This window comes from Lytechinus variegatus, chromosome 3 (genome assembly GCF_018143015.1).
Source record: "Lytechinus variegatus isolate NC3 chromosome 3, Lvar_3.0, whole genome shotgun sequence".
Taxonomy (NCBI): Eukaryota; Metazoa; Echinodermata; class Echinoidea; order Temnopleuroida; family Toxopneustidae; genus Lytechinus; species Lytechinus variegatus.
In genome coordinates this window covers 33,816,646-33,842,963 of record NC_054742.1, presented here as the reverse complement: position 1 = coordinate 33,842,963, position 26,318 = coordinate 33,816,646, and the positions used below count along the sequence as shown (strand labels likewise).

Here is a 26,318-nt window from a genome sequence, read left to right as displayed (position 1 = left end):
GCAGCTCTGCTAGTCTATTTATAGTTAAAAACCACTCTGAAAATTTGAATTTAAATCTTGGTCAATTGTACAGTATCATATCTGTTCATTGCTTTTAATTTGTAGTTTAATAATAAATAAGAGTCATACAAAGTTATCATGCTCATTTTTTCCCTGTCATGTACAGTTGTTTAGAATTCATCATCACTGGTTAATCCTGGTAAACTGCCTTCTGAATCTTTGAAAAGATCTTCTTCAATCTCACTTTCATCCTCATCAGCTTCACCTTCAAAGTCCTCGGAGTAACTTTGAATGGGGCTTGCACCCCTTGGAGGCCCTCTTCCAGAGTGATCAGACTCTGTAGGAGATCCAATACCTTTGGTGGGTGTGGCACTCTCTACCCTTGGACTGTCTTTAGAGTATTTAGTGTCAGGTATTCTAGGTGTGGAATCAATACTCTCACCAAAGTCAAGTTCAGTCATTTGTCTGATGTTTCCAATGTCTGACTCAAAAGAATCTTCAACCTTCTGAAGGCCAAGTTCTTCACCCAGAGCAAGGGGACTGCCTTTGTGACTTCCTGGATGATCATGAAGGGAATCCTCTTTGTTTTGTCCATCTCTTTCATCAACTTCAGGTGATACCTGTCTATCTGCTTTTGATAAAACTGTTGGTAGGGTAGTTCCACTGGTTGGCTGTTTTTTATCTTCTGACATGCCTGATCCTTGAGAGATCTGAACGACACTTGGCATAAACACACCCTCTGTGCTGGACATGGATTCCAGAGGAATGCTTTCACTTTTCGACGTAACTGGAATAGGTCTTTGGCTAGATACAGTCACTTGAGTTGATGCCCCTGATGTGGATGTGTTGTCCACTCTTGATTGTTTGGATTGTGAAGTACTGGATGTGACAGGCTGAAGACCTCCATTTGAAATTCCTGCAGAGGATGACTGTTGATTGGCAAGTACTGGTTGCATAGGTTGCTGATACATATGTAGTTGTGGTGCCAAAGGTTGGTTCACTTGAGGCATCTGACCCTGCATCATAGGCATTTGCTGTGGGTATGTACTCATCATTTGGGGATAGATACCCATGTTCACTGGTTGTGCCCCAAGGGCTTGTTGGAAGTTCACATTACCAGCTCCTGGGGAAGACGTCTGATTTGGATACAACATCACAGGCAACAGAGGACCCATTGCTCCGAATGGGACATTGTAAGGAGATGGTTGAATTGGATGATTAGAATAGATCAAGTTTCCAGGCTGGTAGACACTATGTGTTTGTTGTGCTGATGATGAAGCTGGTCCCGATTGAGTTGATGGTTGGTGGTTCTTCAAGATAGATTTCACTGTAGGATGACTAATGTCTTGAGTGCTCAGTCCCACTAATGTACACAGTTGACCAAGACTGAAATAAATCAAAGAAACAAGTTTTATTAATTACTTCGGATCAATGTGGAGGACTTATTCTTTTCTGATTAATTTGATTTTGTCTAAAATGAATGTAGTAATGATGAAAATAATATTAGGTCCATTTGCATAGCACACCTACTATTCTACTTTGCTCAAGACATGGTATCATATTAGTACCCCTGACATAGCTGAGCAGCCTTACAGGTACAGGTGTATTACAAGTATTCAAGATCTAAACCCTGCCAGGTACCCATTCCTTTCTCCACAATTGTGTGCAGTGCAATGTGGATAAATCTGTTACTGAGGGAAATCATAAAATGACTAAAAATCTAGCACATGACCCTCTGATAGATGATTATTAAATGCCTGAACTCACCAAAGGCTGATTACCAGGGGTTTTTTTAGGGCCAGCTGTTTATACATCCTCATGGTTTTGAAATGCTTTAGGACTATTCAAACACACTCACCCAGCATCTCTAAGAAGGTCAAGGAAGCTATGGAATTTCTGGAATGACTCTTCAATGCTCTCTAGCAATGCCTCATCCTCCCCATTCTCTTCTTCCACTTGTCCACCCTTCTTGAGAGGTGAGGTAGGACCCCTAGCCTCAAGGAGCTGAAGCTGGTGCTTCAAGCGACTATTCTCAACCTCTAGCTCAATCACACGTTCATCAGAGGCTGCCCTTGCCTTGCTCTCAATGTACAGACGTCGTCGCAGCTCTTCAGCTTCAACCTGTGTCAAATGAAAGGTTTATTATTTTATAAAGTGTTAGATCCCTTGCTTGAAGGAGATTTGAGACAATATATTTCTAACACCCTAGCATACACTATTCATCTTCAACCTAGTGGCCCGTATCCTGAAGTCAGGTTTAACTTAAACTCAGGTTTAAAGTTGTGGTTGTATGGGAAGCCAAATGTATCAAATTTTTTATTAAGTTGACTGTTTCTTATGTTTACTGTGCTCTTTCCTGATTCATCGATATACTTCCTAGACAATTATGAATGATTTGAGAGCCAAATGAGCTGAAATATGATATCTCTACTGCTAGTGATTTATGTAACAATTGGCTATTCATACTTACACCACTACTTTAAACCTGCTATCAGAATATGGGACATTGTGTTCAATTAGTTTTTCAAATATTTGAAATCAATTATTGATAGATGAAAGATTGATAGTCTGTTAAAAATAGAAAGGGAGTTAGAGAAACTTTTCTTAAACAAAGATTTAACATTTCACCCTACCTGAAGATTCTTAATCTTTCGATTGACGGTTGCTTCATACGTAGCACCAGTACCTGTGGAGAGATGAGTAGAAGGTGTGTCAATGCTGTCCTTGATGCTTGTATCAACCTCACTGGAGTTACCTACATGTACATGGATGGATGATGCTCCAGGTCTGGTGGGTGTAGATGAACCATCTGGACTTCCTGGTTCAATGTGAACGATGCTCTTGCTGAAAGAGATTTTTTGAAGACCATGTTATCATAATTAAACATTAAACCAGATTGAAGTGGCACAAGGGCTGAGGTGGTACCCCTGTGCAGCCAGACTGAATCTTGATAAAAAAAAATAATGCCATAGTGCTCTGAGTAAGATTTATCTTCACCAACGTCTATAGTAAAGATGATTGATATATCTATCCATCCATCTATTTTTACTTACAAGCAATCACATTTTATAGCAGTTATCATGACATTCAATGATCTGGCTTTAAAAAAAAAAATGTATCGAGGGTACATCAAATGAAATGGAAACTTATAGCTTGTCAAAAATTATCTTTGCTTTAAAAAGTGAGCATAATAATATCAATTATGTAAATGCACATTCCCTCATATAGGGAAGCTTATTACCCAGTAGAGAGCTGTATGCAAAACTGACATTGTTAAGAGTGTAAATTCACTAACCTTCTTTGGTTTGCTCTTGCAGCTGTTCTCCATGGAACAAACCCAGGCCCAGGTCTTTTTACAACAGGCTCCATCTCAGTCTTTGAGCTGTGAATGATGATCCCACTCTCAGATTTAGACCGGGTTCTTCTCTCAGGTTTAATTGAGCTTTTGACAGTGCTCCTGCTGCTGCTGCTGACTTTTTTAATCTGGGTGGAAGAGGTCCTCCCTTTACGTTTGTTCCTTTGCTTAGAAGATGGTCCACTGGGGCTCCTTGCTCTCAACCATTTGTACTGAAAATACAAGAGGCCAATTAATTGATTACATATAGAAAGCATAATAATAAAACAAATGCAATGGGATATTCATACATGTATTTCTATAACAAGTGGAATGCCTTTGGCAGTCTTGCCAGCATAAGGCCATTTAATATAGCAGCAGTGCTGACTTTGAGAACAGCTATCAAATAAGAATTCACAAATGAAAACAACTATGTCCACTGACCAAAAATAACATGACAATGATAATGTGACCTAAGACGTGTTCAAAACAATCATTCATACTTTATTACCCTTATGACTACGCTTCATGAACTAGATCCATAAACTAAGTTATGATGCCAATTCAACAATACCTCCAATGCGGCCAAAGTTCATTCACCTATCAGCTATCAATTCTTTTCCCCGTTACTGGGATGAATTGTCGGTAAGTTTGCGCTTTGGGGTGGTTGTTAACTCGCTTATTTCATGGACGAATGAGCTAAGGAACAATTTTATGCTTACCCAGTAATGAATAACCATATTCAACTTTGCAGGAGTTCATCATTTATTTAAACAGCTAATTTAGTAATAGTTGTAATAATTGCAAATAAGTAATGACCATCTTAGAGTCTTAGATCCTTTTTACGTTAAAGTTCACAGTTCATATATTCGTTGTTTTCTTTGATCCTTTGTGATATATCTATAATTTCATGGACCCGGCCGCGGAGGATACTGTTTGTTGCTGTGCCGAGTTTGTAAGTCGATGTGCAGAGTATTATTGGTAATGTTATTTTGATTATAGGATAATTTAGGTATACTTATGGTTAACTTACAGGATTCTGTTATCGTGGCTGTTGTCCTTGCTATTTTTACATTTTCGTAACGACTATTCTATTTATAGGTTTAAATTCATTAATGTTGATATTCTAAGTTGAGATGAAGTGATATCGGGTGGACCTATGTTGTTCTGTTATGATTGATCTTGAACCTTTTTGTTCATACTCGCTCTTTCATCCACTTCTGTTTTATGTAAGCACCCACTGGATAGGGTCAAATGGTCTTTATTGACTACAGTAATTCAGTTAACTTTATTTGACCCTGGCAGTCCAGTGGGTGCTCAATCTATACTCTGTTATGTTATGTGTTGTACTACACTGTACCAATTTCTTATAGTTTTCATTGCCAAAATAAATAACAATGATAATAAAATAATAATTTAATCTTGGTCATGTGACCTGAAACAGCAAAGGGTATTCAAGGATACATGGTTGCTCTTTTGACCAAGTTCCATGAACTAGATCCATAAACTTTTAAAGTTATGATGACGATTCCACAAATACCCCCACCCCCCAAAAATAGTTAATTGACCCGATTGACCTTGTTTGTAGAACAAATGATACACACAAGTTGCTAAATGAAATAAGGGGACCTGTTGTACTGATATACAAAGCATTCAATCTCTTGTACAAATGAGACATTTACATAATGATGATTGCAAATAAGAATGAATTACTGACCTCTACTTCCTGTCCTCCTGAATTGATCATGACCTGTTCTATGATGGCTTTCAAGAGGTCTTGGTCTAGAGATAAGGGGAAGAGAAGAAGCAGTTTACATGGGAGGAACATTTATTGCTCAAGCTTATCATAGATCCCTCTCCCTGCATCAATATAAAATTGCAAAGTTGAAGTATGGTGATTCCACACAAGAACTTGATAAAATGAAACAATCAAAACATGTTTTTACCAGAAAGTCAAAAGTAGTGTAATATTTTACCCTGAAATCAGAGCTTTGTGAGAATAAAAGTCAGAGATTTTTTTTTTTTTTTGGGGGGGGCAGTAGAATTGTTGGTTTCCATTAATTTTACCAATCAAAAAAAAAAATTCTGCTTCAAAACCATTATAGGCAAAGTGCAAGAAGATTAGAAATATAATAATAAGTCAAGCGGCATCACAAAGATGCAGGAGTCATTGGAACATATCCAAAAACGTGCACGCCGGATTATACTAGGTCACGATATACGGTACGCAGATGCTAGAGAACACCTGACGATACCTTCCCTCAGTCAAAGAAAGTATGCTCTGTGTGTAAAGTTTACTGAGAGAGACTATGCTTGACTCTTCTTCGAAGCTCCATCACCTCTTGCCCCCGTGTAGTAAACATGGGTATAACACGAGGAACATGCAAAGCAGGACTGAAAGACGTAGGAATAGTCCAATACCATATCTTATATGTCTGTTATAAATGAATTTTAATGTTATATCTTGTGTAATCAACTTTTCGTAATCTTTTTTTTGTGTTTTATTAGTTTTTATTCATTCTCGCATGAATTTAATGTACCCCCAACTCTGAAATAATGACTATAATATATTCATCTTTTACTCGAATTAAAGATTTACCACTTAATTTTTTTTGACATTCTCTCAAATTTCTGAATTAACATAATTTGATTTACCAGATGTCATAAACTGCAATCTAATATACTACCTTTTATGTACATTATAACCCATTAATACTGTCCAGTGTCATTTCTTAAATTTAAGGATTTTGAATTTACCATATTATATTTTGATTTGATTATTAATTTCAAAATGTATTTGCATTCATAAGACTTATATTTCTATTTTTCCTTTTTTCACTTTCCTCTATATCCCTACTCCATCAACCATTGGCTTTCATCCCCTACATACCCTTCAGCTTCTTTATCTGCCTGTGATCATACACCCCCCCCCCTATTCTTCCTTTTAAGCCTTCTTATTCTTTTTATTTATTTCTTTCTCCTTCCATTAATATCAATCTTTGTTCTTGATTGAAAGATGTTATGTTTTATTCATATATGTATATTTTGTTGTACTGTATTATGTGATGTAATTTCCACCCAATTCAGCTTTGGGCTGCCATGTGGTTTTTAATAATAACAGAAACCTTTTCAAATCAAATCAAAGGATTAGTGTATCATGGATAGCTCCAGATAATTTATTAAAACATTTTCTGTAAGGAGGAAAAACACTGCACATCATTAGATCCAGCCAAAGCCAGTGTCATTAAGATAGTGGCACTATCCAACAACACAAGGCTACATGTACAAGAGATTGTGACCCATAGCATCTGTGTAGGGGAGTTGAAGGAGTTTGTTGAAGAAGTCTATCATCGGATTGTACATCATATCAATGTGAAATGTATCCAAGCACAAGAATTTTATCAAGACAATGCTGACCAATCAAAATGTGTTCTTCAGCTAGACTTTGCAATGTACTATTCATGTGAATACCAAGATGAAGTTCAAAGCACACTGTGGAGCAGACCTCAGCTTCAATGTATAATGGATCATGCAAAACCTATCCGGTGTGTTCAGATACTAAGAAAAAGTCAAAGGATACAGCGGCTGTGTTTGTTCACCATTTGTAGGACATACATCTCATCACAGACAAGGGTGATGCACTGAAGAGATTATATGGACAGATGGGCCATCATCAAAATTCAACAATAGATTCATGATAAAACTTCTAGAATTACTCTCACAGAAGTACAAGAAAAAATGCACCTGGAAGTACTTTGCCAGGAAAATGGCATGATGTAAATTATGCAAGGCCTCCCTTGCCAACAATTTTATGACCAAATGTAAATATCCCGATGCAAAACGGACTCCATGTCCATTAAACAGCATTATACACTGCTTTGCATAATAATTTCATGGAAATTTAGTCTATTAAAACGGCCCCAAATTTCCTGTAAAATGTTTGGTCTTGATACAAATGTAAAGTCTACAAACGATAAATGTCATCATTAGTATTGAACTGAAACATCACAATTTGCTTCCCAACTACATGGAAAAAACCCAGATGTCATTTACATAGCATCCCTTCATTGGATGGTGGTATTTTCTTCTTTTTTTTTAAGTCCATCATTGACACACCTAGTATTTGTGTAAATTCTTCTTTGAATCTCTATCAGTTGAACCCAAGACAAATATATGAAAACAAGTTTTCAGGAAAAAATCAAGGACTTTCTTAATAAAATAAGCATGGCTCAGACTCGGTCTCGGACACATCACTGATATGATTTGAACTGAATGGATTAAATGAATACTATTCCAAAACAAAAAGTAAAAAAAATAAGGCACTTTACCTAATAAAGGGTTCCTCCTCAGGTCGAGTACAACGATACTAGTATTCTGGTGCAAGGTATCAAGAAATGCCTTTGCTCCTGCATTCGATATACCACAATGCTGCATGTCCAGAGCTAAATAAAACACAAAAATTGTATAACATGAACACAAGAAATATGGAACTAGAACAAGATGGTGAAGATGGTATTTCACATTTTTTCCAATGACCATGACAATTTAACTTCCTAAAAAAAGGAATTAGGTGGTTATACAACTACAGTGAATTATATCTCCTGGAAATTTTAAACTGAAAAATTGTTTGAGCAATGCTCAACGACCCCCACACCCCAACAAATTTAAAATGGTAGTGTCAATTTTAGTGGAAGTTGTTGTAGATGTTCATACCTTAAACACTAACAAACATTGACAATGCTCTGTTTGAAGTGATGGAATAAACTATCAACACTAATCCTGATTCACATTCTAAACAGCAATACTCACTGTACTTGAAATAACCAAATAAAGACATTTCATCTTTCGCAGATTTTAATTACAGGAACCTGCAGAGTATAAAAGATCACCTATCAATGAAGACCAGTACCTTTGCACACAGGCAAGGAATAATCTCCATTATATCAGACAACAATTTATTTTGTACAGTATGTTTAGTTGCTGCTGCACATAATGTCTTTAGTGCAGCAGGTTTTTACATATGACAGTACATAACTTTGTTGACATCTTTTCTCTAAAACCTGAGGCTGCTTATCAATTCTGAGGAGTGAAATGATTCCTTGCCTATGCATCATGGTATTAAGTAAATTGCCACTTGGCTTACACCCACTTTGTCCACTTTTCTTTGGCTATCATCTGACACGTGCTTATCATAGTTCAACTACTAGCCATTTTGTCTAATGGCTGTTTGGTGCATATGCCATTTTGTCTTATTCCCAGTCTAATATCCACTTGGTCTCACACTACTTAGTCTATATGAATAGATAAACTGTCTATACCTAGTTCCCACTTTCAGGATTCGCACACATGATTGAAATGGTGATCGTAATCGTGTAATAATTGTATCGATTGGTATCAGATCATATAAGATCACTCATGGTAATCGTACCACTGAAAGCAAAAAAAAAAATTATATAGTTTAAATATTCTCGCCATCAGTTATATAAGGCCAATCATGGCATTCGCACCGAACCACTAGACAGTGGGAATGAGGCATAATAAACCAAATTATCATTGTGCAAAGTGGACACAAAGTGGAATTAGACCACCTAGACATTAGACGACATGGTAAGTTTAAACCAATTGAGTATTGGATCAGGGGAGCGTTTCATCAATATTTTCATCCGACAAGTTGTCAGATCTGACATCTTTCCATGATTTTGATTGGCTGAGAGGCACTGTTCCTATGGTAACTGTCGGATAAAACGTCTGACAAGTCCTTGCATGAAACGCCCCCCAGGTGATGGTTGAACCAAACAGTAATTACACCAAATAACATCAAAAAGCATGATGATGCAAGACAATCTGAGAATTGGACCATCTGATAAAATACCAAGTGGATACTGTTTTCCCTCCTCACCTTTGAGCCAGAGGTCATCCTTCAGTGCTTCAGCCAGTGCCATAGCTCCTTTGTCATTGAGGAGTGGATTGTTATTCATTGTGATTCTTCGGATCCCTGGCATACGATCAAGGTCTGGTCTGCGGTATCTCAGGCTGTCTTTCCATGCCTCTGTATGCCTCCTGGTGGCTTGATGCTACAAAAGAAATAATATCAGTTTAAGTATTAATAAGCCATGTCCCCAACATGCCTCTGAATACCATTTTTATACCAAAAAGCTTATATTATGGTCAGCTATACCACAGATGCGATATATTCCAAAAGTTGTTGATATATCATAAACAAGTGGAATGCCTCTGGCCGTCTCACCTGCATCACGCGGTTCAATATAGCAGCAGTGCTGACTTTGAATACTACTCTAACTCGCACAAGATGTTCAGTGATACATGGTTACTCTTATGTCCACTTTTTATGAACTAGACCAATAAACTTACAGAGATTCACAAAAAAAACCCAACATGGCCAAAGTTCATTGACCTTACATGACCTTTGACCTTGATCATGTGACCTGAAACTCAAACAGGATATTCAGTGATACTTGATTACTCTTATGTACAAGTTTCATGAATCAGATCCATAAACTTTCAAAGTTATGATGGTAATTCAACAGAGACACCCAATTCGGCCAAAGTTCATTGACCTTTGACCTTGGTCATGTGACCTGAAACGTGCACAGGATGTTCAGTGATACTTGATTACTCTAATGTCCAAGTTTAATGAACTAGACCAATAAACTATCAAAGTTATGATGGTAATTCAACAGATACCCCTGATTCGGCCAAAGTTCATTGACCCTAAATGACCTTTGACCTTAATCATGAGACCTGAAACTTGCACAAAATTTTCAGTGATGCTTGATGATTATTATGTCCAAGTTTCATGAATCAGATCCATAAACTTTCAAAGTTATGATGGGAATTCAACAGATATCCCCAGTTCGGCCAAAGTTCATTGACCCTAAATGACCTTTGACCTTGGTCATGTGACGTGAAACTCATGCAGGATGTTCAGTGATACTTGATTAACCTTATGTCCAAGTTTCATGAACTAGGTCCATATATTTTCTAAGTTATGATGACATTTCAAAAACTTAACCACAGGTTAAGATTTCGATGTTGATTCCTCCAACATGGTCTAAGTTCATTGACCCTAAATGACCTTTGACCTTGGTCATGTGACATGAAACTCTAATAGGATGTTCAGTAATACTTGATTAACCTTATGGCCAAGTTTCATGAACTAGGTCCATATACTTTCTAAGTTATGATGTCATTTCAAAAACTTAACCTCAGGTTAAGATTTGATGTTGACGCCGCCGCCGCCGCCGCCGCCGCCGTCGCCGTCGGAAAAGCGGCGCCTATAGTCTCACTTTGCTTCGCAGGTGAGACAAAAATGAGACATTTGCTCTTTTAATGTAACAATCCAATGAGTTTATCCTTTGATGTTAATAGTTTTAGGAAAAATTTTAAGCTAGTATAGGATATGCCTTTGAAGAGAATTTTTTGGTAGAAATAGGCAAAATTCCTTTTAGCCAATAAATTTATTTATTCCAGTGGTTGATGACTGTCTGAAAATCAGAGAAATTCCCCACAATTATTTGTAGCTGACGCCAGGCACGTAGTGGGGGCCCGGTGGGGTCACTCAGCCGCAGAGGGGGACACGTATGACCGTTACCACAAATGCAAGTGACCCCCTATTGCAGTCAATTTCAAGGACATTTTGTGAAATTTACCCCCGTATTTTCATGCAAAACAAGGACAAAATTGCGGTAAAATGGTACCTTGAAACACCCCTAATTATAAGATTATAAGGACACTTTTGCCCATTTCGCAAATTTACCCCTATTTAACGTATTTCAAGGACAGGGCATTTAACACCCTTTCCTCAGAGGAAATTCCATTTCGGGCGTCAGAGTGCTCAGTCCTTAAAGATGACCAAGAGCCAAGTCATAATAATCCAAAAGAACTTTATTTTTCTTGAAAAATAAGAAAAGTAGAATTCTTTGTAAAAATAAATGTAGATTTGTCCATATAAAGATACAGAGCATGATGCGCGCACCCTCTGCGGCTGGTGACTCGGCGACGGATTTTACTTCCCGTAATCGTTCTCCCCTTTTTCCTGACCCCTATTTCCATCAGATCGAGGACAGTGAGCACCCCTATTTTCACTACTTCGAGGAGAGTTCTGTCCGCGGACGTTCCGTGAAATTGACCCCTTTTCCCGCGATTTTGGTAACGGTCATGCGGTCCCCAAGTCATATTGAGTGACCCCACCGGGAGTGGGGGGAGGGGGGTGAGGCAGTCACTCCCCCAAAAAACATTCCCAAGAAAAAAAAGGGGGAAACAAGCGAAGTGAAAATGGAAGAATGGTAGCTTTATGGGCCTTTCTTTTAATTCATTTATTTTTTTCTACAAAGAATTAGGACCTTAACAAAACGACTTCACTCTCGCTCTAAATTTGAATACCAGTATGTAAATTTTGCTTCCGCGCTTTGCACTGTTAAATAGCAACATTGCAGTTCTTTGTTCCCCTCATCCTTTCTCTAACTCCTCTTTTCCACCTTGACTTTCGGATTAAACTGTTTCAAAAGTTCAAATATACATTAGGGCATGGAATTAGAGAAAGGCTATAGGCCTAAGTATATGTTTTTCATATTGATCACGCAACATTTCTGTAATTCTGGTCGATCGGTTCCGGGTGGGTAAAATCTTTATATCAATTTCTGCCATCACCCCATATAGGCCACTTACCCCGCTTTTCATTACTAGAAAACCTTAATTTAAGGGCAAACAGGATTCTCATTTAAAAAGAGGAAGGTATAAAATTTGTGTCATAATGATAAAAAAGTACAACACTTCTAGTAAATTTTATGAAACTTCATGTCATTTCCCTGCACATTCATCTCCTTGTCCTGTTTGCACCCTCAGTTTGAAATTTTGAATGAAACTTAAGTTTCTTAATCATTCAAAATGAAGCGCTTCAGGATGAGTCAAAGATATTTTACTCATCCCTTTTTTAAATACAATTTTGATAAATCACAGAAGTATCCCATTTATGCACTCTATTTTCCTTGTAAAGAAGTTGAATAATCAAAGCTGATGTGGGTATTACTATATTCGCATTTGATGAAATGTTCGCCCTTTCAAACTTCAGAGTTTCAATGCTCTACGCAGGGAGGAAGATCTTCCTCCCTTCATAAACCCCTGTTCTCCTCTGTTTTGCGAGTTAAAGATATGCACTGTCGCTAAATTTTCTGTAATCAAATCTGTTCTTTACAAGGGTAGCATTCAATATGGCTTGGAGAATTCCCTTTCCTGAGATCCTTTTCTTAAAAAAAATTGATAAAATGCTTTAGCTTCAGCGCAAAGGGGTAATTATTATTGTAATTTCCTCCATTTTATCCCTTTTTTGTGCGTTCACAATAACTTTTGAAAACAAGGTTCAAAATCACCATAATGTCAACTGAATTGGATCTGATATAGGTACTAGAGATTAGAGAGATGGCGCATTTTAATTTCAATTTGATGAAACATCAAAACCTTTGCACAGGATGCAAAGGGTGCCCCCTAGGGAGCACGCTCCCTAGGGGGCACCCTTTGCGTCAGTCTACCGCCCGCTCCAAAATGAAATCCTGGTTACTTGCAAGGCTGACGCCAACAATGTGCAGCTGTATTTGCACATCTGACTGTGGAATGCATGCATTCTTCCGGCATCACTCTTTGCATTCAAATTCATAAGTTTCAATTTGAAACATATGAGACCTACCACCCCAAAACCACCATAAATCACCAGGCAAGGTTCTCTGTAAATAGCCAAAATAATAATTTAGTCTCCAAAAACCAAAAATTAGAAGAAAAAAAATCATCTAAAAGAACAATTCTTCTTCATACTGTAAAAATTTGAAGTCGTGAAGTTGAATAAAAGAAAAGATATGAGGGTTTCTTGGACAATATTTTTTTCAGACTGCTTGGAAGTTTCACTAAGATTACACAGTATGCACATCTCATGCTTGAGTGAAACCCAACTTCAAACCTTGCTTTCTTCTTATTTTCCTCTGCATTCAATCAAGTACTCGTAATGATTATTGTTGGTCAATTTAAACATATTATATATCATTTTAAGGCTTAGGTAGTGAATTTTCAAGCTCTTAATATTCACTTTGGTCGACTTATTATTGGTATCTTACAACATTATTTACGCTCAAATGCACTCTTGCACTATGACGTTGTGTCTGTGTGATAGAGATAGTTTGCTTGACAGGCTACCAAACTAAATGCCTCTTATGGAAGAAAGATCAAGAACTGCATTGCTATCTCTCTGCAATGGATACATGGTTTCAAGTCTTGAAATAAGCAGCTGCAGACCAGGGGCAATTTTTCAATAAAAATTGCCCCCGGCTCACAGGCTTTTTACAGGAACCGAGGGCAATTTTCTGGAACCAGGGGCAATTAAAACAATATAACGGTGAACCACACGCAAATTTGTTTATAGTAATTTTGATTTTGGAGGGCTTTATGAGCGCAAATTAGTTCTCAGCGCCCGCTTATTTCAAGGCTTGCATGGTTTGCTACCACCATTCTCATATTTTGTTTCATCTAAGAATGTATTGTACACACCTTGACCAGCTTTGCTATCATATCTGCACTCTTCCAAGTGAGTCCAGCTGCTGTGAGGTTGAGAGACACAATGGTTGGTGCATTCTTGATACACTGACATAGCACTTCAACACCCCTATCTCCAATGCGGCAATATTCTAAAGACAGGTGCTGTAGGCATCGGCTCTTTGCCAGCCCCTGCAATTTTAGTGGAATAATAATTGACAAATGAAAAAGGTCTTGAACTGACAGTTTGCTGCATGTGACTAACAGTTATTTGTATTGACTATTTTCCTTACAAAACAAGAACAAACAAATTATATTTCTTAAACTTTAATTTCCGAACAGTGCAGTCCCAGAACACAAATTGTCTAAATTCAGTTTTATCACAATTGGCACCTAGCTTGATCTTAAGCAAGATAATTATCTAAATAATCTCATTTCTTTACACTATTTAACATAAATGGGACAAAATATCAAAATCAACTTACATTTTCATTGAAAGTAACACAATGACTTTATGGTGATGGACAATTGGCTTATTTCGAAAGGGTGGGTGCTGTCGCGTTAGGGTGCGTCAACGCGAACGCGCCCTTTTGTCCAAAGCCCCCCCGGTTTGGCCGAAAGGGTGCGTTGGGAGCGCCACGTCGCGTCGCGTTCACTGGAACGCGCCCTTTCGTCCAAAGCCCCCCCCCCCCCGGTTTGGACGAAAGGGTGTGTTTAATGATAATGAATAAATAAATACAAATATTTATAAGAAAGCTGAACAAACAAAAAAGACGAGTGATATGTGAAATTTGCATAGGAACATATAATATAACATATATAAATATTTGTATTTATTTATTCATTATTATTAAACAGACCCTTTCGTCCAAACCGGGGGGGGGGGCTTTGGTCGAAAGGGCGCGTTCCAGTGAACGCGACGCGACGTGGCGCTCCCAACGCACCCTTTCGGCCAAACCGGGGGGGCTTTGGACGAATCTTCGCGTTCGCGTTGACGCACCCTAACGCGACAGCACCCACCCTTTCGACATAAGCCTGGACAATTAAGATTGTTGGCATACATGTCAAAGAAACCTAAATAAATGTTAGAGCCATACTTACCTTACATAGTGATACCACATTCTTTTCCCTCAGCAACAAGCCCTGTAACTCTAAGTGTTGTAACTGTTCACTGTTAGCTAGGCATTCCCTTAATGCAATGCACAGACGATGCGCAATGTCTCTTGACCTGATCGGTGGAGGTCGACGAACCTGTGTCTGTAAATGTGATCTCGAGTCTAAGGCAAAGGAAAAGGAAATTGTACAAGAATGATGGCATAAGTATTTGAAATGGATCACATCTAGAAAATTATTTTGTTACTGACTTACACACATAAAGCTTCAGATATAAGGCAAAACTTCTGACATGTCTTTCTGGCCAAAAATATATTCGTTTATTTATTAGAAATATCTCTTGACTGTCTGTCTTAAGTATTACAAATCATAAGTAATGGTCATTGGTCAATGAAATTTTTGGCCGCCTACAATCAAATCATATTGACGACTCCAGTGACCTCAGTCACACCATCAAACCAATCTCAACTTTGAATAGCTACCTCGTTGGACTGTGCATCAATTTTGTTTTGTACTTTTGTTTGCTTCATCAGTGTGATGGACACAAAATAGAGAAGCACTCACCATCCTGTTTGGCACTCTGATAATAACTCCTAAATGCTACGAACTGAAGGCTTCTGTTGATACGTAAGGCATTGAGAATAGGCATCCAGTCAGGCTGCCTTACCCTATCAGCATTAAGATCCAGGATGCCATCATCCAGGTGGGCCTTGACCGCTGTCAATGGACATGAATCTTGAAGAGCACATAGCTGGCTATAGTAGCCTTCAAAGTCCTGAGCCCCTCTCCGTCTCGCTTTAACACTCTCTATCATACTTCTGAAAAAATGAACAAAATGATTCATGTTCAAAATAGATAAGTGAAAAGATGTGATCATAAAAAAAAGGGAAAAAGCAAAACTCATCAGCGGTCATCCTTACTGTAGTATCAGTCAGTTTTGGTCGAAAAATTGATTTTGAGATTTTAGCAGAAAATGAAAGTACAAGTCCTACTCTATACATAACTAAATTTCTAGGCAGCAATTTATTCTATTTTCTGAGATATGGATTTTCACGGCGATACCATGTAAATTTTAAATAAAATGCGCAAATCCCATTGGAAACGTGTACTGTAACACAGCGATATGGCGTTTTGACTGACCACAATTTCAATGCGTGCGGTCAGCCAAAACATTGTATTGCTTTTTCCCTATGGCCTTTTTGTACAGAAAATATCTAAGCTGCTCAAACCAAAATTACAAGCATGTAGCTCTTTTGCGATATTTTCTCTGATTCTTAGTTTTGTGTAAATATAAAGATACCATTGTCAAGCAATTTTCTTGGTCTTTTCAACCATGTATTTTTTTAGCAATGAATATGTTGTAAGGCTGGGGAACTAAGTGTGAAATTATAGTAAACTTTGTAGTCGATTTTCTCTGAAATGGGTTTGCACCGTCGTATGTGTGATACGATGGTTCGGATGACCGACGACAAATTGATCTAGTTTCAGATCTTGGGAACCATCTGACACACTATTCTGTGATGTTATGTTCTTTGTATCAGTAGTATGGTGTGCAATCTGCAACACTTCATGACTTGCCATCTTCCAATAATCTTGTAATGAATTGACTAGCGCATGGTCAGGCGTCCGCCCTTGACAGGTGAAGGATCTTTCCTAGCTTTATTTGTGGAGAAATGTTTGAAAACTGGGACAATCCCAATTCTCTGACCAGTAACGCTACAATACAGCAGATAGATTCAAGAGATTTCACTAGAATCTGAGAATCTAGAAAGTACTGTATATCTAGGAATTTCATTTCATTTGAACATAAAACAAGTGACCAGTTTGATGGGTTGTCCAATCTTCACAGACGTTTCAAAAATATTCATCAGGCTAAAATTCATTCACAAAATATTCACATTTCAAAACCAATTGAAATAATAGCTATAAAATTGACGGCAAAGTCGTAAACTATAAAATTATTAATGAAAAATTCGAAGTCAGTCAAGGGGTTTCGCCGAAATCGCGATCTAAAAATTCTATTTTGATCGACGAATGCGTGCTGTGCTGCAAAACCACCCTGAAAAAGTGTGATCTTACTTTGTGGACCAAAGCTTTTTTGAGATTTATACAAATATTGAAGCCCAAAAGGTGAGATCTTCAAACATCGCATGCGATCGGTTTGACCTACGACCGATCGCATGTGATGTTTTAAAAATCGGCCATGAATAATACGTGTGAGGAAAAAGATACTGGCCCAAAATCACCAATTTTGAGGATAACCGGAAGATGGACACGGAGTGAAATACGGGTGAAGAGTAAGAGATTAAGCTATTTTACTCTCTCGTTATAAATTGCGCAGAAATGTCGAAAATGAAGTTGCATCCTATGTACATGATTTAGGGCTAGATCTCAGGGAGAAAGTTTTAGGTTTTGGCGGCCTACACGCACTTGAATGGATAGGAATACCTGGCTTAGATTAGAATCTAGATCTAAGTCAGTAAATGATTTTTACTCTCTAGAAGCCGCCTGGCTATGCCAGTAGTAAACACTGATTTCACGAGCACGTCTGTAAAAGCAGGCTTAATTGTCAGTATATCATCGAGGATCTAGATCTGGTACAGTTACATAAACTGAACTTTGTGTTTGTGAAATCTACCCTCACTGAATTTGCTGAAAAATGTTCACTGAACTGAAGATCACCAACACAGATAAACGCATGTGGAACAGTATTAATTATTGCTCTGAATCACTTGTTCACTGCTACCATCCTGCCTGTGGAGAATCTACAGGTACAGGTAGGACTATGGTATGCCAATGCTGCATTGAGCACACTTTAAAAAATCAATAAAATATCACTTTTGTGACCAGAATTACTGATTTCCATACAGTTGCAAATTATTTTTCATTAGTAACTTGGGAATAATTTTTGCATTCACCAGAGCACTCAAAAACTTGAATTTTGAGCATATTTTTGTGTACGCCCTCTATTGGTTAAAAGTAATATGGCAAGAAATTTTTCATTTTTCAATCTCTATTTTTAATTAAGAAAAAAATAATTGAAAAAATTAAATTTACATAAGAGCCAAGTTATATGATGAATAGCTGTAATGAAAACTGACAGTGTAAGAAAATCAAGCATTTGTCCCACAAAAAAGAGAAAATAAGCCAAACATTGCCACCCTTATTTTGTCACACATGGAGATGTAACTGGGAACAAGGTTATATCATAACCTCAGTCAGAGATGCCAAGTTGAAAGACCAGCTACGCGTGAGATTTTCTGTGAATCTCAGTGAGATCACAGACATTGTGTACAATGTATATGGGGATAGGCTGTGATAGTTGCGTGAGACAGAGATTTGAGGGGATGAACAAGAGTCCAAAATGCTTGAGTCTCACGCATAATGCGTGAGACTTGTACTTGGCACTCATTCAATGAACAAGGTTATAATATAACCTTGTTCTCAGTTATATCTCCATGTGTGGCAAAATAATGGTGGCAATGTTTGGCTTAATTTCTCTTTTTATATGGGACAAATGCTTGTTTTTCTTACACTGTCAGTTTTCATTACAGGCATTCATCATATAATAATAATAATAGCCAATTTTTATAAAGCGCTTTTCCCAGAATGGCTCAAAGCGCGTTACAGCATATTATTACCCCGGTCATTGGATTCATTTCAATCAAGCACGAAAAGTGCACAATTTCCACTCCCTGGGGAGCATTCCTTATAACTTGGCTCTTATGTAAATTTAATTCTTGAAATTATTTTTTTCTTAATTAAATATAGAGATTGAAAAATGAAAATTTTCTTGCCATATTACTTTCCACCAATAGAGGGCGTACACAAAAATATGCCCCAAATTCAAGTTTTTGAGCGCTCTGGTGAATACAAAAATTATTCCCAAGTTACTAATGAAAAATAAATTGCAACTGTATGGAAATGAGTAATTTTGGTCACAAAAGTGATATTTTAATGATTTTTCAAAGTGTGTGCTATGTACAGCATTGGCATACCATAGTCCTATTCCCCACAGGCAGGAGGTAAGCGATGAATTCCAATGACCGGAGTTAGAAATGAATATTCATTATGAATGACGTATTCTGTTGAATCCCGGGGGTGTTGAATTTCGGGAATTGAAGAGTCATAGCAGTGTCATAGTAGTCTGCAGGCACAGACCCTCATTGGAACTTTGATCAACAAGTGTGCCTCCACGCACAGACTATAGCACATACAAAACTTGCTGTTCAGTACACAAGGCATGAGTAGGCTGCACATTCAGACCCTTATTTCGAGTGAAGGGTTTGCCCAGCAGACTAGTGTCATAGCGCGCGTAATTTGATAGCGTTGTAGAGACGTACAAACTATTATGTGGTGCCAAAGAGAACTCGTTTGGAGAACGGTGTAGAGAACTTATGTTGTTTACCAGACTTATTTTGATTTGTCTTCTCGATCTCGGTAGGTAGGTAAAATATTTTAATCTGGGTATACCCTTGAGCTGAGGGTCAAGTTTGAGAGATAGGCCTAAATAGCAGCTAGACTTAGCTGGCTAGCTAGACCTACTTAGTATATATACTGAGCCAGAACTAGTCTTAGCCTTATAGGTATCAGAGCCTGAGCTGAGGTAGCTACCTAGACGGTATTCTAGTGATTAAAATATTTTACCTACCTACCGAGATCGAGAAGACAAATTAAAATAAGCTGGTAACCAACATATTTCTCTACACCGTTCTCCAAACGAGTTCTCTTTGGCACCACATAATAGTTTGTACGTCTCTACAACCCTATCAAATTACGCGCGCTATGATACTGCTATGACTCTTCACTTCCCGAAATTCAACACCCCCGGGATTCACAGAATACGTCATTCATAATGAATATTCATTTCTAACTCCGGTCATTGGAATTCATCGCTTACCCAGGCAGGATGGTTGCAGTGAACAAGTGGTACTTGGTAATCAATGGTAGCTCTGTGTAACCTTGTTCATTGGATGAGCTGAGTGCTCTGAATGTCACTATCAACCTAATGCTTTATTATCCAAATCATGTGCTTATTGGCCAAATTGTGGTCTTGGAAACCACTCATAGATTTGTGTACGCGCATTTGTGTATAGGCACGTATTGTATTACCGGCACTATCATATTTCCGGACGCGCATATTACTGCGTATGAAATCAATTTCGTTCCGTAAGACTTCCGCAGATCAATTTCACAGATCAATTCAAAGAAGATTGCAAAAACAAGGCAAAAAAATCCAACTTTTACCTTATTTTTCTCCAAAATGACAGAAAACGCTTAAAATATCTTATATTATAACATAGTTTTGCATTATTGATCCCAATTGATCTATTTTCTGATGGAAATACGGGCTTAATTATTTGCCGAATTTTAATCTCGTCCGCTCCATCGCTCAGATCGTCGACGGCTAGTTCTCAAGGTACTCGGTAGTCCGGCCGTGCGCGAGGTTTACCGTGATAGATCTAGAGAGTCGTCGACGATCGACAGCGCATCGATCGAACTTGATGACTGAGGGGGGGTCACGATATGAACGAGCATTAATACTGGAAAGTGCCATATCAAACGCGCGATAAAATGAAATTGGTTAGCAAACACAAATTTATTACAAAGATCTGTTCAGAATCGACATAAGAAAGCAAACAAAAACTTAGAATTTACTCATGATATGATATATCATGAAAAAATCACACGCAATTCTTTCTTACATCAATATAATCAAGAATATTTTTACCCATCCGGCGCGCGTCCGGAATTATGATGTAATTTGTCACCCACGTCGTCCACGAAAAGAATTGTTTTTCGTGAAGGGTATGCGGCAAGTGCGGTGCAAAGAAAACGGTTGGAAAATATAAAATAATTTTGTCATATTCATAATTTTCAGAATATTTGGAACAGCAAGTGATAATTTTTCTTGATTGTATTTCCTCTAGTTGTCATTTTTAAAGCACTGAAATAAAGGTGTCCGGCAATAGGATACACTGCCATACAAAGTGAATGGAGGTGGAAATAGGGAACCGTGCGTGTGACTGAATAAAGCGCTGCTGTATGAAGTGAATGGTGGTTACCTATATCACGATAATGCCTGCTTATTTGCTAATTTCTCAGCAATTACACAATTTCTTCCAGAATCATTTGGCACATATTTTTTATTTATACAGACACTTTGGTGGTCATTTCATTGGATTCTGTACGAACTCATTTCGAATGATAGTTTTACCACTCTCTCTGTTTCCTGACAATCACAATGACATCCATTTTTTACTCTCATCTCCTCATACTTACGCCATGACATCACCGTTGAACATATACGACATATACCAGTACTCTAGATCACTGATGGTGGTTCACATCCCTTGAAACTAGTTTTTATTTCTGCCATAGCCAGTAAAAGAAAAACGAAGATACATGTAGTGCTCTCTTTAATATTTTGAAGTTCGACAACAAGGCGCGATTTCGATTTAGAATTCAGTCGTAGACGGCGCCCTAACCTTTAAAAGATTCGAGGGCAATCCCCGCCAGTTATAGCTAGCTGTACTAAAATTCACTACTGATAGTGATATACCCCCTCGGCTTAGGCAATAGTAAATTTTTTAATAAAGCCAGGGGCGGATCCAGATTTCGCCAATAGGGGGGGGGGGGCGAAAAATATTTTCATCAACATTTTTCCTCGATTGGCCGCTATAATCTATTTTTTGTTGTTGGTTTTTCTGGGGGTAGTCCTAGCTAAAGACTGTAGTTTTGAGTATATGTTAGTTTTAATGAATAAACAAGATAAGGTATCTCATAATGAGCTAAAATTATTTGATGTTTTATGTCCTTAGAGCTGAAGATTCTGAGCAGTTTTTATAATCATGAACAAAGAAAAGTATCCAACCAAAAAATGCGAGCGCGAAGCGCGAGCCGAAATTTTATTATAGTAACGCGAAGAGAGACTCAATTAGGACTTTTTTAGTGATTAATGAAGAGGATACAAGTATCACCAATTAAATAATGAGAGTGCAAAGCGCGAGCTCAAAATTTTTTATATTGAAAACTGGACAGTCTAAGCGCGTTTATTTAAATAAAGAACAAGCTGTGTGTCTCAAACAATTAAATGCGAACGGGAAGCACGAGATTAATACACTGACATGATAAAGGAGCATTTTGACAAATTTTGGAAAGAATTTCCAAAGAGATCAGGCATCTCAAACAATGTGAGCGCGAGCTGAAAATTTTGATATAAAAGTTTGTGTAAATTAAACAAAATAATGAAAGCTTGATGTGCGAGCTAAAATATTGCGTGCAATTTGATTTCAGAAGTGTCATTTAATCCTCTTGAATGGGATTCATTACACAGGCAATGCGAGCGCGAAGCGCGAGCGAAAATTTTTATATAAAGTCTATTTCCAATATTTCCCCTCACCTTTTTCTTGTTTCCTTTCGGGGTCGGGCCGGCCGTTACGAGGCTGTAAATTACACATCATGGGTATAATATCTCTTTTTTACTTTTCTTTCTGTTTATCGTAGTTTCTATCAAGATAAAGAGTACACTTTTTTTCTGCAGGTTATCAAAAAATAGGGGCAGGGCCGGCTCGGCCCCCTCCTGGATCCGCGCCTGAAATCATTTTAGTCTTTATACCCTCGCAAATTGTTTCCTAGCGAAATATATACCCCCTTGTTATTTTTTTGGCACCTTTCTTGTGTTACGTCCTTGTTACGTATAATGTGCCATTGAAAAGGAGATCCCTTTAACGTATTCATTCATTTATTTTTTTTATTTTTTTTTTGGGGGGGGGTCACGCATGGTATCCACTCGTCAATTGAAGTGCTCAATCTGGGGGACGGATTCTACAACATAGAAATTCTATTTTAAAAAAGACTCAAAAGCCCTTCATGATAAAGCAAAATTCAAAAAAGCAGTTTAGTCTTGGATTCTGTTCAAGCAAATTTTATTTCCGACATTATGACGATCAGTTGCATGTCCCGGTTCACCAATTTTCGACAAAGACTTTTCAGCCGTTCATTGTGATATGAAGGGCATTTTCGATATATTTTTTTATGTTGTAGTACGGTAATCGTCCCCGTCGCAATTGCGAAAACTTGCTTATGAAGAAGAAGGCTCATGTCATACTTCCGGTGGTCAGAGTCATTTTTTTTCCATAACCACCAAATTTGACCCACCCTATTTCAAAGCAACGCAACTAATACTAAAAACAGAAAGAGTATATTTTGAAAGAAAAGTTTGAACAGAAAATGATATTTTTGATAGTCCTCCATTATCTCCTACTTTTAAGAAGAGAGAAATGATGGATGGAGTTGAGGTTTGCTGTCCTGAAAGACGAGATCGCTGGATACAACTTTGTGGACTTTTCGATTCGGCCATCAACGCCTGCTTCATTTACAACTAAACATTGTAACTAAACTTCCATTATACCTTATTGACCTCTGTTATTGACCTTCGATGCTAGTTGCCATAATGGCGAAGTTATATAATATCATAGTTCTAAGTCTTTATAAAAACAGGCCCCCTGATAATCATAAACGTTAATGTAAAGATGAGTTGATTCAGTCAGAGATAAATTACGCAAAGGTGGGCAAAATTTGGCAGCGAACGTCAAAAATCTATCAAACTAAGATTTCCAAACTTATTTAAACGAGTATACTTACATGTACTCAGAACATTTTTCTTGGTCAATATCCTCTCTGTGCATGGCGATACTCTTCGCAATTAAAGGGATGGTCCAGGCTGGAAATATTCATATCTCAATAAATAGAATAAGATTCACAAAGCAATATGATCAAAATCGGATAACAAATAACAAAGTTATTGAATATTAAATATTTGCATTATTCCGGTGAAACACTTCTAAGTCTTTATGAATATTCATTAGGTGGGCTGATGATGTCATATCCCCACTTGTTCTTTTGTATTTTGTTACAGGAAATTAGGTTTATTCAAAAATTTTCTATAAACAGTTGGATTGACAACTGATTAAGTGCATTAGTGCATTTCGTCATAATGGAGACAAATCATTTACGGATTTATAAATAAATGAAACACTTATGATTTCATGTAATGCCATATGAAAAAGGAAAGTGGAGATGTGAAATCATCAGCCTACCTAATGGATATTCATGATGATGTGCATAACTGTTTTCACAAAATATTGATAAACTTTAAAATTCAAAAACTTCGTTATTTGTTATCCGATTTGATGAAATTTTCAGCATTTTGCTCTGTGAATTTTGTTCTATTTATTTAGATAAAAACATTTTCAGCCCGGACCATCCCTTTAAGTCACCGGAATATGGAATGAGAAGTTATAATACTTTTTTGCTGACCAACCGAAGCACGTGAAAGGGGGGGGGGGGGTGATGTGGGATCTAGTGGATTCAAGTGAGATGAAGCAAAAATTAACGCTACATGTATGGTTTCCCATATATTAGGATCATGCGGTCTATTGTTGCAGTATGGTTTCCAGAGTACTTATTCTAAAGATGTGGAGGTTTAATCCTTTGAACATCTTTAACAAACGGCAGCGTTATTCCCATAGACCTCAGAACAAGCACAAGGAGAATCAAAGTAGGTTTTGTTCCACATAACAAAGGTAATAAGCCCTGTTCTTGAGTTCAATCCTCCTTGTTCTCATTTCTTTGAAAAGTCATCGCATTCAAATTGAGCAGCCTAAAGTTTCAACTGTTTTTTTTCTGGAATTCGTGTGTGTTAAACAGAACTGGCAGGTGGAGGAGAGGCGGGTATTGGCGAACGAAGGGCCACCCTGAACACGCTCGTCCTGGCCAACAATGCCAACAGGAGGCCGTTTCATAATTGTACACTCTAAAAAAATATTGGGTAAAAATGCTCCATGAGGGTAATTATGTGTCCAATGGGCATTTCTTTTGGGCATTTTTATTATCCAATGTGATGAAAATTTTGCCCATTCTAAAGTAATTACCGCTTATTTTTTAACCTTACTGGACAATATATGCTTCCCGCATTGGGTAAAATACTGCCCACAATTGGTTGGACACATAATTACCCTCGTAGAGATTAAAATTTTACCCAATATTTTTTACAGTGTCAGATAAGAGCGACTTTAAGAACGACTGGTGATCCTTTCTTGTGGTAAATGATATTGTTCATTGGTGATTATTTAGAGCGTAAGAAAGGTTCACCAGCCGTTCTTAAAGTCGCTCTTAACTTATACGGACAGCTGACCACTTTTCAATAAAAGGCCTACTGCATTGCATTCAGTATATTATGATATACGCGGGGATATACGTGTACTTTTTAATAATTCCACTGTTATGAGACTGTACATTTTTCAAATATTGTATATCCATGTAAAATTCAGTCTTTCAAAAGAAAACTTTCCTTGATTCCGATTGGCTGAGAGGCACTGTACTATGGTAATAAAATGTCGGACATAACAGGACTTGTCGGAAAAAACGTCCGCCGGACAAGTCCTTTGGTGAAACGGTCCCCTGCATAAATGCATTACCAAATAAATGCATTGTGTCTATCCGTATCCCACCTCAAGCTTTTGCTTTTAGGGAGATAAATACGCCTTCTTCTATAAACATATTTTGTATAATAATCATTCTTTAAAAAGTTAAAAGTATGAATAGTTATGAATTAAAAAAAATGCAAATTAAATGTGAAGCACAAGGGGGCATATTTAACGAAATTATAGTGGTCATGGGAAGAAAGTTCATTCGAAGGAGTTAAGGCCTACATCAGGGGCCGGGTGCCTTGTGTGGCATATACGGAGATGTCCCATCATTCGGGAATTTCTCTAAAAAACAAGCGCCAAAACAAGGGGTACATGTATACTTTTGCCAGAAAAACTATTAAAACATATGGTTTCTGCATTGCAATGTCAACTAAATCTCTGAAATACAATCCCATCTCCCTCCCCGTATACAACATAGGTTGAAAATCGAAATAAATTTGATCATCATAAATACAAAAAGTGTGAAACGGTCACTTTATTGCAGATATAATTATGTTCAATGATTATAATTTCTCTCCCTATTTGTACTGTAACTCCCCTCTATAGATTTCCGTCATAAAAAACCCACAATCCAAAATGGCAAGAGTCGCCTGTCCAAATTAAAACCACAAAATACTGTCAAGAATAAACCATTTTTATTGCAGTCAATTCTCGACAATCGAAAGATGAGAATACAAAGCTTTATTACGAGTGATCGCGACAAATGAATAAATTCTTTATAAGTTAATCATGAATCATCTTCCTTTGATATGGATGAGCAAATTAGATTATACCGAAGTATTGTATTCTAGAATCCCCTGTTCTGTATACCAAGTCAATTTTTCCTCCAAATGATTTTT

The 26,318-nt window shown here is 37.6% G+C and overlaps 1 protein-coding gene across 2 annotated transcripts; it reads right to left on the bottom strand.

Moving 5' to 3' along the window:
• Positions 1–35: 35 nt before the first annotated feature.
• LOC121410835 (centrosomal protein of 78 kDa-like) lies at positions 36–21,448 on the bottom strand. Of its 2 annotated transcripts, none has more exons than XM_041603154.1 (11): positions 21,269–21,448; positions 15,551–15,804; positions 14,975–15,150; positions 13,889–14,065; positions 9,234–9,408; positions 7,663–7,776; positions 5,052–5,116; positions 3,296–3,567; positions 2,634–2,844; positions 1,859–2,121; positions 36–1,386 (listed from the first exon to the last, which is right to left on the bottom strand). In XM_041603154.1, the coding sequence occupies exons 1-11, from the start codon at positions 21,298–21,300 to the stop codon at positions 171–173; spliced, it is 2,955 nt and encodes a 984-aa protein (XP_041459088.1). In that variant the 5' UTR covers positions 21,301–21,448; the 3' UTR covers positions 36–170. The 2 variants fall into 2 exon arrangements, with proteins under 2 accessions (XP_041459088.1, XP_041459089.1); XM_041603155.1 differs by having other exon boundaries at positions 15,551–15,801.
• Between the last annotated feature and the right edge of the window lie 4,870 nt (positions 21,449–26,318).

Excerpts from the sequence above, each read along its gene's own strand:
- LOC121410835 (XM_041603154.1), bottom strand. The coding sequence starts at position 21,300 with ATGTCGTATATGTTCAACGGTGATGTCATGGC. Across the intron at positions 5,117-7,662 it reads GAGGAGGAACCCTTTATTAG|ACCAAGACCTCTTGAAAGCC; the intron begins GTAAAGTGCCTT and ends CCTTATCTCTAG. Across the intron at positions 1,387-1,858 it reads GACCTTCTTAGAGATGCTGG|TCTTGGTCAACTGTGTACAT; the intron begins GTGAGTGTGTTT and ends GATTTATTTCAG.